General features: G+C 43.6%; 1 protein-coding gene across 2 annotated transcripts in view; it reads right to left on the reverse strand.

The window, feature by feature from the left end:
- EXOC2 (exocyst complex component 2) overlaps positions 1 to 13830 on the reverse strand; it is a 2261550-nt gene that overhangs the window by 1337864 nt on the left and 909856 nt on the right. For both annotated transcript variants that reach the window (XM_044065154.1, XM_044065156.1), the window contains exon 11: positions 5782 to 5900. In XM_044065154.1, coding sequence (XP_043921089.1) covers positions 5782 to 5900 — 119 coding nt within the window. The remainder of the gene's footprint in view (positions 1 to 5781; positions 5901 to 13830) is intronic.

Here is a 13830-nt window from a genome sequence, read left to right on the forward strand (position 1 = left end):
ACAAAATTGAGATCCCAAGCAGGAGTAGGAGCTCTACGTGGGTTCTTATATTCTTTGCCCCTCTAAGGAATTGCTTAAACAAAGGATGAGAAAACAATGGTGGTTCACAGTCATAGTGAGCAGAAATTGCTGCAGCATGAACCTTAATAGAAGAGAAGGACAAACCTTTGTCCAGTAACTCAGCAAGATACTGAAGAGCCACACTTAAATTAGGCTTAGAAACATCAAATTCCTTTGCTGCACTCCAAAATAAAAATCTCTTCCATTTATCTGCGTACACTTTCCTTGTACTAGGCCTTCTGGCCTCCAAAATAACATTCAAAACTTGCTGTGGAAGCTGAGACCCTCCAGGGTTTAAAACAGAATATGCCAGGCTGTTAGGTGAAGAGAGTGAAGCTTGACATTGAGTAAATGACTGTTCTCCTGAGACAGCAGGTGTGGAATCGAAGGCAAAGGCCATGGAGGCTCCTGTACCAGACTTCTCAGTAATGGGTACCAGTGCTGTCGAGGCCAATCTGGAGCAATTAAAATCATCTTTGGCTTGTCCTGTCTGACCTTTAGGAGTACCTTTGGGAGGAGAGGTAGAGGTGGAAAGGCATACACATGAAGATTGCTCCAATTGAAGGAAAGAGCATCCACTTTCCAAGCTGTGGGATGAAACCTTTGTGCAAAACTTTGGCAGCTGGTAGTTTAGTGGAGAAGCGAACAGATCTATGTCTGGAGTTCCCCATAACACTGTCAATTTCTGAAATACATGAGGATCCAATTTCCACTCGTGGGGATCCATAATTCGTCTGCTCAACACATCTGCTAAGGAGTTCTGTGCTCCCGGCAGAAACCTTGCCTGAAGATTTAGCTGTAAACTGAGAGCAGTCTCCCACAAAATCATTGCTTGTCTGCATAGAGGATAAGAATGTGTTCCCCCTTGCTTGTTGATGTACCACATGACAGTTGTGTTGTCTGTTAGAACCAACACCTGTCCTGGAAGAAGTAAATCCTTGAAAGCTATTAATGCAAACTGGACTGCTAACATCTCCTTCAAGTTGATATGTAGATGTTGAAGTCTGGCAGGCCACGGTCTTGTACCCACTTTCCATTTAGATGAGCTCCCAAGCTTTGTCTGAGGCATCTGTCGTTAGAATCTGACTCGCCTCTGGCCGGGTCACAGAGAGTCCCTTGTTTAGGTGACATTCCTGAGCCCACCACAAAAATTCCTTTTGAATGCAAGGTATTATCTGAATGACAGTGTCCATATCTTGGCAGTGCTGTGTCCATACATTTTGAGATACCATTGTAGCTTCCTCATATGCAGTTTGGCATTGGGAAGCACCAGAATACAAGATGCCATGAACCCCAAGGCTTGAAGGACTGTCCTTGCAGTCAGCCTGGACTGATGAGACAATTGATGGAAGTAAAGAGAAAGATTCTTTTGTTTGTCCGGGGTCAAAAGACCATCTGGGATGCTGTATTCAGTCTCACACCCAGAAAGCACATGTCCTGAGAGGGTACTAGACTGGACTTTATTTCGCTCACAGAATACCCCAGGCATCTTAGCACTGCTATCACATATTGTAAATGATGAAGAAGTTCGTCCCTTCCTTGGGCCAGAATCAGGCAATCGTCCAAATAAGGATAGATCTGTATTCCTCTTAGCCTGAAGAAAGCTATCACTGGAGCCAGAACCTTCGTGAACACTCTGGGCGCAGTAGATAAGCCAAAGGGCAATGCAGAGAACTGATAATGAGAAGTCCCAGCCCGAAACGCAGATACTTCCTGCAACTTAGCCTGATAGGAACATGAAGGTAAGCCTCCTTGAGATCCAGAGTCACCATCCAGTGATCTTTGCCCAGCAGAGGTAAAAGCTGTTGTAACGCCAACATTTTGAACTTGGGAATATCCAGATAAGTGTTGAGGATAGATAAATCCAAAATTGGTCTCCACGTGTTCCCCTTCTTTGGTACTAGGAACAGGCGAGAATAAAATCCTAGGCCCACTTCTGGCAGAGGGACCGGTTGTATTGCCCCTATTTGAAGCAGCAGAGAAATTTGTTTGTGAGCCTCTAGTCTTTGCTGAGGAGGAACGTCACCCATGCCTTTGAAAGGAGGCAAGGTATGGAAATAAAACTTGTAACCTTGGTGTATGATATCCAATACCCATCTGTCTTGGGTAATCAAACTCCAATTTTCCTTGAAGAGTGCCAACCTTCCTCCCAAAGGTGCTGCCAGGCAAGAAGGATCTGGCAGCTGAAAAGGTAGGTCATTGGGCCTGTTTACGAAAGGACTGGCCCCTGCCCTCACCAAGATTGTGCAGGTGAACTCCTGTCCTAGGTCTGAAGGAGCTGTGAGCTCTGCCCCTACCACGCCTAGATCTACCCCTAGACTGTGAATCATAAGAAGGGTACGTCCACCCCTTAGCAGGCCAATTCCTACTAAACTTCGGAGGCTGAACTTGCAAAAAATCTTTCACAGCCTGCATAGACTTAGCCTTGTCTTCCATTTTCTTCAAGACTGACTCCACAGGTGAACGAAACAACACATCAGACTGTAAAGGAGCATCCAAAATCCTTGTCTTAACATGGTCAGATAAATTCTGATCCCTCAGCCAGGCGTGCCTGCGAAGAACTGACCCAGTGGCAGCCACCCTAGACGAGGCCTGTACAGCATCAAAACCACATTGTAAAGAATGCTTACCCACCTGTTCAGAGACATGTACCAAATCTTGTAATTCTTTACACTCAATGCCTTCCGCCAGAGCATCTACCTTAGACTTCAATTGAGAAAGAAGATAGTTCTGATATTTCAACATGTGAAACTGGCAATTCAAAGCCCTCATAGCTAAGGTGGAAGAAGTATAGACTTTCTTTCCCCATCTATCCAAAGCTCTGGCCTCTTTATCTGGAGGAACCGGATTTTTTACAACAGAGGCCTTGACACCCTTAGGTCCCTGACTAACAGTTTCTAGGTCCACCCTAGGACTCTTATAAAGATATTTATGAGCCTCAGGCACCCTGTAATACCTATCCGGTTTAACAGGAGCAGGAGGCAAAGAATCAGGATTAAGTGAAGCCTCTGCAAACACATCTTCCACCACATCCAGAACAGGTGGTATAGCCAAAGGCCTATGCTGGGGTAAAAGCAAAAATTCCCTAAGCCTTTTCCAGGAATCAGAGAAGTCCTGACCTTCCCACTTAAAATGTTCCCTCATGGAATGAAGAGTCTCTGAAAAAGAAAAATCCTCTGGAGGAGAAGCAGAAGGAGTAGAATCATCTACATCAGAATCAGAATAAGGAGAATACTCCTGCAAGTCTTCAGTCAAGACTCTGAAACATCCAAACCTGCTCAAAACTCCCCAACTCTGGTTCCACCCTAGGCCTCTTATCAGGAGGGGGCAAAGAACCTCTAATCAAAGTAATTAAATCTTCTGCCATTTTAAGCATGTGCTTCTTGGGCACAGATCCTGATGAACTAGGAGTGACACCAACAGAAGCTAAACCTGGCCTGCCTCTGGGAGAAGCCTTGGAAACAGAAGGAGAGGGCCTAACCACCCTAGGAAGAGAGGGGAGTACAGTAACCTGAGAAGCCCCTTCAGCCTGACCTGCCTCCTGAGAGGCCACATCCTGCAATATTAAAGTCTCCCCCTGGGACTCCAGAGAAGCCTCCGGCGGAACCACCGATTCCACTGACGCCTCTAAAGAACCGGCGTCCGGTACGGACGACTCTTCTTGCCTGGGTTTAGCTGCTTTGTCTTTGCGCTTCAAGAAGCGGGCGTCGTAGCATCCGACAGCATATTATAATTGCACCGCTTCAAGACCAACCTGGCACAATCTAACCTTCGCAATAGTGCGCTTATTGAACCTAGCACAAAAGCGACACCCAACAACGCCGTGCTCAGGCCCCAAACAAGGAATACACAAAGTATGATAGTCCCTATGAGGTATCTGTTTCCCACAAGAAATACAGTTATTTACTTTTTCTGACATCCGGTAAACCACTGAGGCAAGAAAAAACTAAAATATTCCCCAACGGGGTACTTAGCCAACTTTGACTCGGTCTGAAACTCCGAATTCGAAAAATTTCAGAACGCCGAACGGCACTTGCAACGCTGCTTCTGCATTGGACCATGCGGCAAAAAAGACCGAGGATATGACGTCGGTCATGCGCATTTGTACCCTGACGTCCTGATGTCAGTCTTAAGCGCCTTGACCGACGTCAGCCTAATACTTTGATATTCGGGCCGACCGAGGACAGCGGACTACCCAAGTGTAAGGACTGCAGCAATGTGAGATGAAGAACATCACATCAGCACATTAATTTCCCCCTAGTATATGTCTTTGATAGTGGGTATGAGCTCAACCAACCCTGATTAGGTACCATATCATGGCCAGGCCATCTAGCCAAAGCAACAAGGGACTCCCCTAACAAAACCTTTAGGGGAAAGCTCCTCCACCCCACTCTTAGGCATTCAATTTCTTTGAACAAAGAAGGAGGTTTAGGTGAGGTTGCCAACCTGCTACCTAAATGTAGCACATCAGAACTGAGATAGGTTCTGCTACAAGAAGAAAAGAAGAAAATGTCCACAATAAGAGTAAGGTCACGCTTTCACTACCAACACCCTCACCTTTGAGCCCAATGAAAATGGTCTGACATTAAAATAAAGTCCAAGTAGGTAAGACTGACTTAGTTCTAGTCTTTAAAAGATTCAAGCTACTCCTCCTCAAGCTAGTTTAGAAATCCATCAAGTCATACCTGTTCACCGCTCTTATCTAAACTTAACACCTCACGTACTGCTTACCAGCTATGGTCATGTGCCAGAAATGCGTCTAAGCTGCATAGGCCACTAAAGACCTCTGAACATACTTTCTTAATACTAGGCCTCACATTCTGGGATACCCTTCCTACAAACATCTGATCATAGTTCTCACTTAAAGAATTTAAACAAAAATTCTGAACAGTCCCCACAAAGAGTCTGTGAAAAAAGGATGCCATTTATGCATCCTGAAAGAATCCATACTTACATTACTCAGCTCACACAAAGACAATTACTCTCTAACAACCCTTAGTGGAACAGAGTGACATATTAAGTAGCATCCCTGGGCAGACTCCCAGCATGATGCCTTCAGTCCAACATCAGCTCCAGATAGCCAATATCCTTTTTTTTTCTCCAACTGAGGCAGTGTGGTGACAACATGGGTCCTGGCTAAAGACACGCAGACCTTGTCACCCAATACTGATTAAATGACAGTTGACCAGGACTTTCCCCAGAATGAACAATGGTGATATTTTCTAGTATACCTCAGTAGTAAGTGGAATAGTTTTGGTGTCCTTTCCTCTTCAACAAACAGAAGGACAAGTAAAACATTTCTTATGTAAGCCATGATGTATTCTTCTACTGTAGAATATTTTGCAATACTCCGATTTTAACCTAAACAAAATCTGAACTTTACAGTATATTCAGAATAGAGATGCTAAAAATTGTATATTCAGTTGATATCAAAGACTCAGGTATCCAATATCTGGCCCCTACATGTTACAGAGGAAAAAAAATCTGAGTACTCCATGGCATGCAGAGCTATCATTAATGTTCTGTCTGAAACAAACTTCTGTAATCTACTGTCAGGGTGCTGACAGTATTTGGCAAAGAATTAACAAAATAAACCTCATCACAATTACCAGACTGCTAGTGATAAACAAGGTCAATAATTTGATTTGTAATATGCAGATACAGAGACATGAAATATCTTCATATTTTCTATGTAACTGCTTTAAAAGGACTAAGACTTGCCTTTTTGACTTTTGACATAATTCTCTCTACAACTCCTCATTAGCTGAAGGATCCACTTGTGCTGAGCTACAATGCACTGCCATGCAGGCTCACCAGGAGCATGGAGATCAGAGAGATACCTGTAACAAAGTGCAAAACATATAAAGAAATTAGATATTACAGATGCTCATCATTCAGCATATCAGTTATGAAAAAAGGCACACGATTTACAGTCCACTCCATGTTAAAATTGTTTACAAATACAACAGCATATTTCATAAATCATAAGAAATACACAAAATTATCAGTGAAGTGCTTCTACTTATTTATATAGTTTGTTTGCCAGGGCAGTACACTGATCACAACAGACCATTTGCACATACAGTCTGGGTTTGCAGGTTAGCACCGAATCAAAGATCTGTAATGCAAACTGAACGCAGGTGTGCAATACATAACCTTTGAAGCAACTTACAAGATCATATAAAGGACACTTACTTAAACCAAAACTTAGAACTTTGTAGTGCATGTTTGCTTTTATGCATCGCAGCATAAAGATCAGACCTTACTCCAAGTTATATTCAGTAAACACCTTCTGCATTTATGTCAAATTCAGGACAAAAAAACTGTTAATAATCTTGTTCAAGATTAGGTTCCATATCACTACTAACAAAATCCTTTGAGTAAAAATAACAGATATATTCTTATTGTAGAGAGCAATCTGTGATGAGGACTGTAGATCAGTGTGTGTGTACTACTTTAAGAAGCTTTCTAGGGGCTTGCACAAGTGTATAAATACTGAGCATGTGCGAGCCTGAATGCCATTTTGTAGTAAGCTGTTGAGATGTAAGCATGTATGTCTGTGTAGTCGGTCTGTTAATCAGTTTGTTTATATCTTGTAAAGCTGCTATCCATCCTGATGTGTTTCTATGTAATAAAGTATATAAATGAACTACCCCGCCTGTTCATTATCTATATTAGAGAGAGTCATATGGTGTCAGAACAGGCATGTCTAAAAAGGACATGGGGCCAGAAGGGATGCCAGATTCTTCAGTTCGAGACCAAGAGGCACTCAGATAACACTGGAAGAACACACAGGAGTGACTCATCCATACTGCAAGTATAACTCACAAAACAGGTCAGAAACGAATTTCAGGTATTAAAACTTGCTCAAGTTATTTCTTATTCACAAAATATGAAACGAGGCATTCAGAATGCCCTAATTTCTAAGTAACAGAAATATTCAATATTATGATATATTAACAGAAATATTTAAAATATATATGGAAAATGTTTGAAATAAAGTCTGAATCGCACAAAAAAAATGAATAAAATAAAGGAAACTGTATTTTTTTGCTAAGCACTACTTTTTCGCATTACTCAGTTATTCAAGTTGTCTGAAGTGCATGAAGTGTTCGCATGTTTATGGAGTATTACAGTACAGTTATTTCGTAAAATACAGCCATTACAGAGCATATTTCAGAAAGTAAAGCATTTTGAAGAGTTTATTGTGCATTTAAATGTCCTTACAAGTGCTAGCTGTGTGCATGTTCGTATATAATTTAAAGGGCCATATTTTCAGTGTATGCCCAAACACACAATTTGTTGGCATGGCAGACATATTTCGGAAACCAACTCCACTTGTGTTTGATAATAATACTGCAGAGAACTGGAGTGTTTGAGCAAGAGTATGATATTTTCATACAGGCTGCATTTTCTGATAAAGATGACCATACAAAGCATTTATCCCGTTTAATTTAGCTGGCTCAGAAGTCATCAAAAGGGAGCGTTCATTTGCGTATGCACCTGCTGTTTTTGCATGAGAGGGAGAAAACCGTCATACAGTTTGTACCGGTTGAGTCAAGGGAAGACCCCCGAGTGCTTAAAAAAAGAAGTTATGTACTTACCATAATGTTCCATGTGACTTGTTCATATCACCTTCATTCTTACTGATGGGTTCAGAGCTGAGTCGGCCTACTACAAAGCTCGAGGTCTTCAAATAGCTCGAGGCCAAGTCCCTATCCCATGAAGAACCTAGAGTTACCTCGGATCTTGTTTGTTGTGTATAACAATACCATATGTCATTCTATCACTCCCAAAGAGAAGGTATAGAAGGGTTGAGCAACCAAGATGGATCCAGCATCTCTGTCTTCTAAAAGCCCAGGAGGGGGTAGAAGGGAGGGAAGTAAGAATGAAGGCGAGATGAACAACTCACATGGAACTTTATGGTAAGTACATAACTTCTTTATGAGAAGTTGTTCTATCTCGCCATTCATTCTTACTGATGGGTAGCGTCCCAAGCACCACCTATCTCGGGTGGCTCATGAGAGTATATTTTTCAGGACCGTGGATCCAAAGGAGGCCCTGTCCCTAGAGGCCCAGTCAACTTTGTAATGAGGGATAAAGGTATTAGATTTTGACCAAGTGGCTGCTGCACAAATGTTATCAATAGGAAGTCTGGCACAAATGTTATCAATAGGAAGTCTGGCACAAATGTTATCAATAGGAAGTCTGGCAGAAAAAGCAGAAGATGTAGAAACTGCTCTGGTTGAGTGAGCTTTAATTTTATGCTGTAAGGGCATATTGGCAGATGAATAAGCAAAGGTGATAAAATCAGATAACCATTTAGACAGAGTTGTCTTAGCCACTGGCATACCTTTCCTGGAGTCTGAAAAGGAAACAAAAAGCTGATCTGATTTCCTGAAATCTTTTGTTCTATCCAAATAAAATCTGAGCTGTCTGTGAACATCAAGTTTGTGCAGCATGTATTCCAGATTGTTGGAATGATTGGGGAAGAAAACTGGCAAATCAATAATTTGGTTAAGATTAGTTTCAGTGCAAACCTTAGGCAAAAAAGAGGGGTTTGTTCGAAGTGAGACTCTGTCAGCATGGAAAATCAAGTAAGGAGGTTTAATGGACAAGGCCTGAAGCTTTGACACTCTGCAGGCAGAAGTAATAGCCACTAAAAAGATAGGTTTCCTGACAAAAATGTGAGGTCACATGATTAAGCTGGTTCAAACAGAGGATGAATAATGTGCAAAAGCATACAATTTAGATTCCATGGGGAATAGGGAGATTTCACAGGTGGTCTGGGATGAAAGGTCCCTTTGAGAAAGTCTTTGGATAATTTGTGTGACATAATATTCAATCCTTCGAATCCAAGATGAAAGTTAGAAATGGCAGCAAGTTGAACACGGACTGTTGCAGCTGCAGTTCCTTTACTGAAGATCATGGTCAAGAACTCTAGTATAGAGGTCATAGGGGCTTGGTAAGGATCAATATTGTTTTTAGAGGCCCATATAGAAAATGTTTTCCATTTATTTTCTAAGGTATAGCTTCCTCGTAGAGGATTTATGAGAGGATATGAGAATTTGCTTCGTCTCACTGGAAATGTTATGGAACCTGGCTATGATGGGAATTAGAGCAACAAGGATGTCAGCTTCAAGGACTGCAGAGAGGGATGAAGTTCCCCCGATGAGTGCATCAGAAGGTCCAGAATCCAGGGGTCCTCCAAAAGATGAAGTCGAAGGAAGGGGAACCAAATCTGATGAGGCCAATGAGGGGCTATTAGAATGATGGTCCTTCCCAGGGTTTTTGCTTTCTATAATACCTTGGGTATCAACGGGATTGGTGGGAATGCATAGAGGAGACCTGGGGGCCAATCGTGAACAAGTTCATCCCTTGGGGCTTCTCCAGGAGGGGGAATCAGGGCAAAGTAGCTTCTGCATTTCATGTTCATGTGACTGGCAAAAAGGTTGCAGCAAGGCTGACCCCACTTGCGGAATATCCTGTCCGCTATTTCTTTCTAGAGGGACCACTTGTGAGGCAACAAAATTGCTCTGCTCAGTTTGTCTGCTATCATGTTGGATTTCCCTGGGATGTGCATTGCTAACAAAAAGCGCTGGGTGGATATAACCCACTGGCATACTCTTAGGGCTTCGCAACAAAGGGGATATGACCTGGTTCCTCCTGGTTTGTTCAAGTACCAGACCACTGACATGTTGTCTGTCTGAATCGCAATCGTACCCAGAGGAAAAGAGTCCTGGAAGTACTGCAACGCCAAAAGTACTGCTCTCATCTCTAAGACATTGATATGCAGGTGTGTCTCTTGATTGGTCCATGTGCCTTGGGCGGTCTTTCCCTGAAAATGTCCCCCCATCAGGGAAGTGTCCGTGGTCACTGTGGCCGCTGGTGGGGGTAAAACAAAGGGATGTCCTATCTTGACATGAAGTGAGGTCAACCACCAGTGAAAATCCTTTTTGCAGGAGTTTGTGATCATTATCAGGTGAGACATGGGAAGCTCTTGGTAAGACCATTGAGTGAACAACAGCCAGTGCAGTATTCGGATGTGCATGTGACCCAGTGGTATGGCCAGAATTGCTGCTGCCATCATACCTAACAATTTTAGAACTTCTGATGCTGGAGCCTTGTTTTTGGATATTAGAATGCGGACCTGCTGATGGAGTAATAAGACTCTTTCTATTGGAAGTTTTAGTGTGGTGGCGTCCAATTCTGCTCCGATAAAGACGATATGCTGCGATGGTGACAAGGCAGATTTTTCTGAGTTTATTGTAATGCCCAGCTGACTGCAGAGTGACAGAGTGGATTCCCTGGCTTGAATGAGTTGATGCCTGGTGGTGGCGGTAAGGAGCCAATCGTCTAGGTACGGAAACACCTGGAATCCTAAACGTCTCAGGTGAGCCGTGACCACTGCCATACATTTGGTGAACACTCTGGGGGCTGTAATGAGTCCAAAGAGCAGGGCTCAAAACTGTTAATGATTGGCTCCAAGCCGGAAGCGTAGATGATCCCTGGATGGTCTGGCCATTTTTATGTGGTAGTACGCATCCTGGAGATCTATCGAGCACATCCAATGGTCTCTCCCTACGAAGGGAAGTATCGACTGAAGCGTGACCATCTGAAACTTCTCTTTCTCGACAGATTTGTTTAGCCTGCTGAGGTCTAATATAGGTCTCCCGTCCCCCGTTTATTTTTGGAACTAAAAAGAATCTTGAGTAAGTTCCGGATCCTGTCTGGTCTGCTGGGACTGGTTGGATGACTCTTTCTTAGCAACGTTTGGACCTCTACTGTTGCTTCTTCCCGGTAACTGGGTAGAACGTCTGGGATTTTTCTTGTCGGTGGAGGGGGTGTGGCGAAAGGAATGAAGTATCCTCTGGAAATTATACTTTGTACCCAGTTGTCGTTTGTTATTTTGAGCCAGGCATCTGGGTACAAAGATAAAGTGACCCCCGACTGCCTCCAGAGTAGACAGTTGGGCCTCCTTTCAGAAGCGCTGACAGGGCTTCCTAAAGAAGTGATCTCGGTCAACCTGGTATTGCGAACTCCCTCTGCCGCGAGGTTGGTGTCTTCCATTATTGCTCCCTCCTCTGCCACTGGAGGGGGGGTTCACCATGTGTGTGTGCTGAAAGGCTCTTTGGGCTTTTCGGAACCACATTTTCCCTCCCCTTTGACCCTTGGGGTAGGGTCTGGTAGGGGTGGAAAAACAGACACTGACGGCAGATAGAGTCTTTCCCACCTGGTCAAAGTTTCTTTAACTTTGGGCCCGAAAAGGGACGAGCCATCAAAAGGGGTATTCACAAAGGATGACTTGAAGGGCTCCGCGAAGGAACACAAATGCATCCAGGAGTGCCTCTTAAGAGCAACTCCTGTACCCGCTGCTCTACTCATTCCATCAGCTGCATATGAAATAAGGCACATGGATGAGTTAACAATGGAGGTAAGGGTAGCAAGCTGGGAGGCAAATTTTGTCTGTAGCTCTTGCAGCTACTGAACCCTGAAGAGCATCTCCCAGCTCTTTAAGGAGATCTCTTTGCAGTCTGGAGAAATGGGTTAAGTAATTAAGCGAACAGAGTGCAAAAGTCGCTGAACTGAACATGTGCTTCCCATGTCTATCCATGACCCTGGAGTCCCTGTTAGGAGGATGGATAGAACAGGAAGTTTCTGACATTTCCTTTTTGGTGGCTGCCGCCACCACCATGGCATCAACTGGCACATCTTTGGTCAAAAAAGATTTATCTTGGGGAGCAGATATAAACTTATTAGGCCTCCTAGGGACAGGCTCCATGGTATCCGGAGACTCCCACGTCCTTCGTGAGACCAGCTGCATCAGCTCATCGAAGGGCGGAGACACCCAAGAGGTGGAGGGCTGAGACCCGAAATCCTTCAGGATAACTGACTCATCTTCAGTAGGGTTTTTGGACTGCCAGTCACCCCTCTGCCTAAGGATTTTAAGTATTTCAGCAAATGAGATATCCTCAGAGGTGGACCGTGGGGACCCTTCTGATTCATCCAAGTCAGTATCAGATGTCTGGGACTCCTGTGGGGAGTCTAGATGTTTCCTCTTACAAACTCTCTTCCTGGGAACCTCATCAGTGGGAGCTTCTGGTGAGGTCTTGGAAGAGCATAGGCCACCCAATGGGGCTTCCTGAGGCTCTGGGTCTCTACGCTTGGCCAGGATCTGTGAAGCAGAAGCAGACACAGGCGCTTTAGGAGAGGAAGAAACCGGACCTGAGGTTGAGAATGTCTTAGGAGACATAACTCTCCTCATGGCATCGAAGGCATCCCTGCTGTGATGCAAAGAGACTGATGGATCCGAGAAGACAGTCAATACCCCCGGCACCAGGGCAGTGGGCTTCGAGCCAGAGGTAGGAGCAGAGTTCATCCAAGCCGAAGACCGAAAGGGAGAGTCGGAACAGACAAGTTGGTCCGACTATCCTCCCCGGACCCGACCAGAGAGTGTCAACTCCTACAGTCCTCAATCGGCACCGAGGACAGAGTGAACAGAGCTGAAGACACTGGAGCAGGCATTGGCTCAGAAGGTTCCACAATCAACAAGTCCAACACCTCCAGCTCCGAAGGACCAGTATGGCTCGGAGGAGGAGGAAGAGTTGTAGCTGGCATAAGTGTCTTCGGTTCCGAAGCCACTTGGGTCAGAGCCAATAAGATTTTTGCAAAGGCCAGTGCATGTAACAGCTTCTGCATCACACGATCCACATCCAGATCAGAAAGGCTAATAGAGGATCGAGATGAGTGGACCAAAGGTGGTACCGATTGTAACAGAGGAGACGTGGGTATTTTGGATACCGGTTTCAGGACTGGGGACTGGCTCCGAAAAGATAAGACTGTTGGCTCCGATGTCTGTGGAGCCAGAGTCGAAGATTTCTTGGATTTTTTTGTCTCAGAAGTCTTAGAAGACTTTGAGGACTTACTGGATCCATCTTAGTCGCTCAAAGCTTCTTGGAAAAAGGGTTTTAACAAGCCTCTGTCTATCAACTTCCTCTTTCTCTCCTGGAGGACTCTGAAGGAGAAAGAATGGCATATGGAGCAGCTATCCTGTAAATGTAAAGCTCCTAAACAGTACACACAACTGACATGACTGTCAGTGACAAGACATTTTTTGGCCACATTTGGGGCACTTTTTAAAACCTGACTTGGGATGTTTATTTTGGTCAGCCATATTGTACCAAACAGAGAATTAAACAGAATTAATGTCAACTAACAATATAAAAAATTTGAACAGTAACCAACAATCAAAAGCCTTTAGAAAAATTCAGGCTAAGTCACACACAAACAAGTACTTATATAGATATTAATATGTCAGAAAACTCTGTCTAAAGCACACAATTTTAAATGCTAAGCAGACTATACTATAAAGATAAAGACAGCTGCTATATAACACACACACACACACACACACACACACACACACACACTAAACCTTATGTAAATACACTCTAATTAAATAAACCTTACCTAAAGGTTTTTTTTTATAAATTATGACAAAAGGTCACTAACTAAGCACACACTAAGTACAAAGACAAGAAACAGTGATAGAAAGGTCACTGATAAGACACTCTTCAAACTAGGCCTAGAAAAAAAGAGGCCAACTAGAAATTTAAAGCACACCAGGGAAAGGGAAATACACTATTAGCTAAATTCACTAATAAGCTATAAGAGCTTATAAAAATATCTTAAACTATCTAGTTAAAGTTATCAATAATAACAAGAAATATATGAAAAAATAAGGTTTTACTGGCCCCAGCTAATGAGAAC

This window comes from Protopterus annectens, chromosome 3.part0 (assembly GCF_019279795.1).
Source record: "Protopterus annectens isolate FY-2018-M chromosome 3.part0, PAN1.0, whole genome shotgun sequence".
Lineage (NCBI taxonomy): Eukaryota > Metazoa > Chordata > Ceratodontiformes > Protopteridae > Protopterus > Protopterus annectens.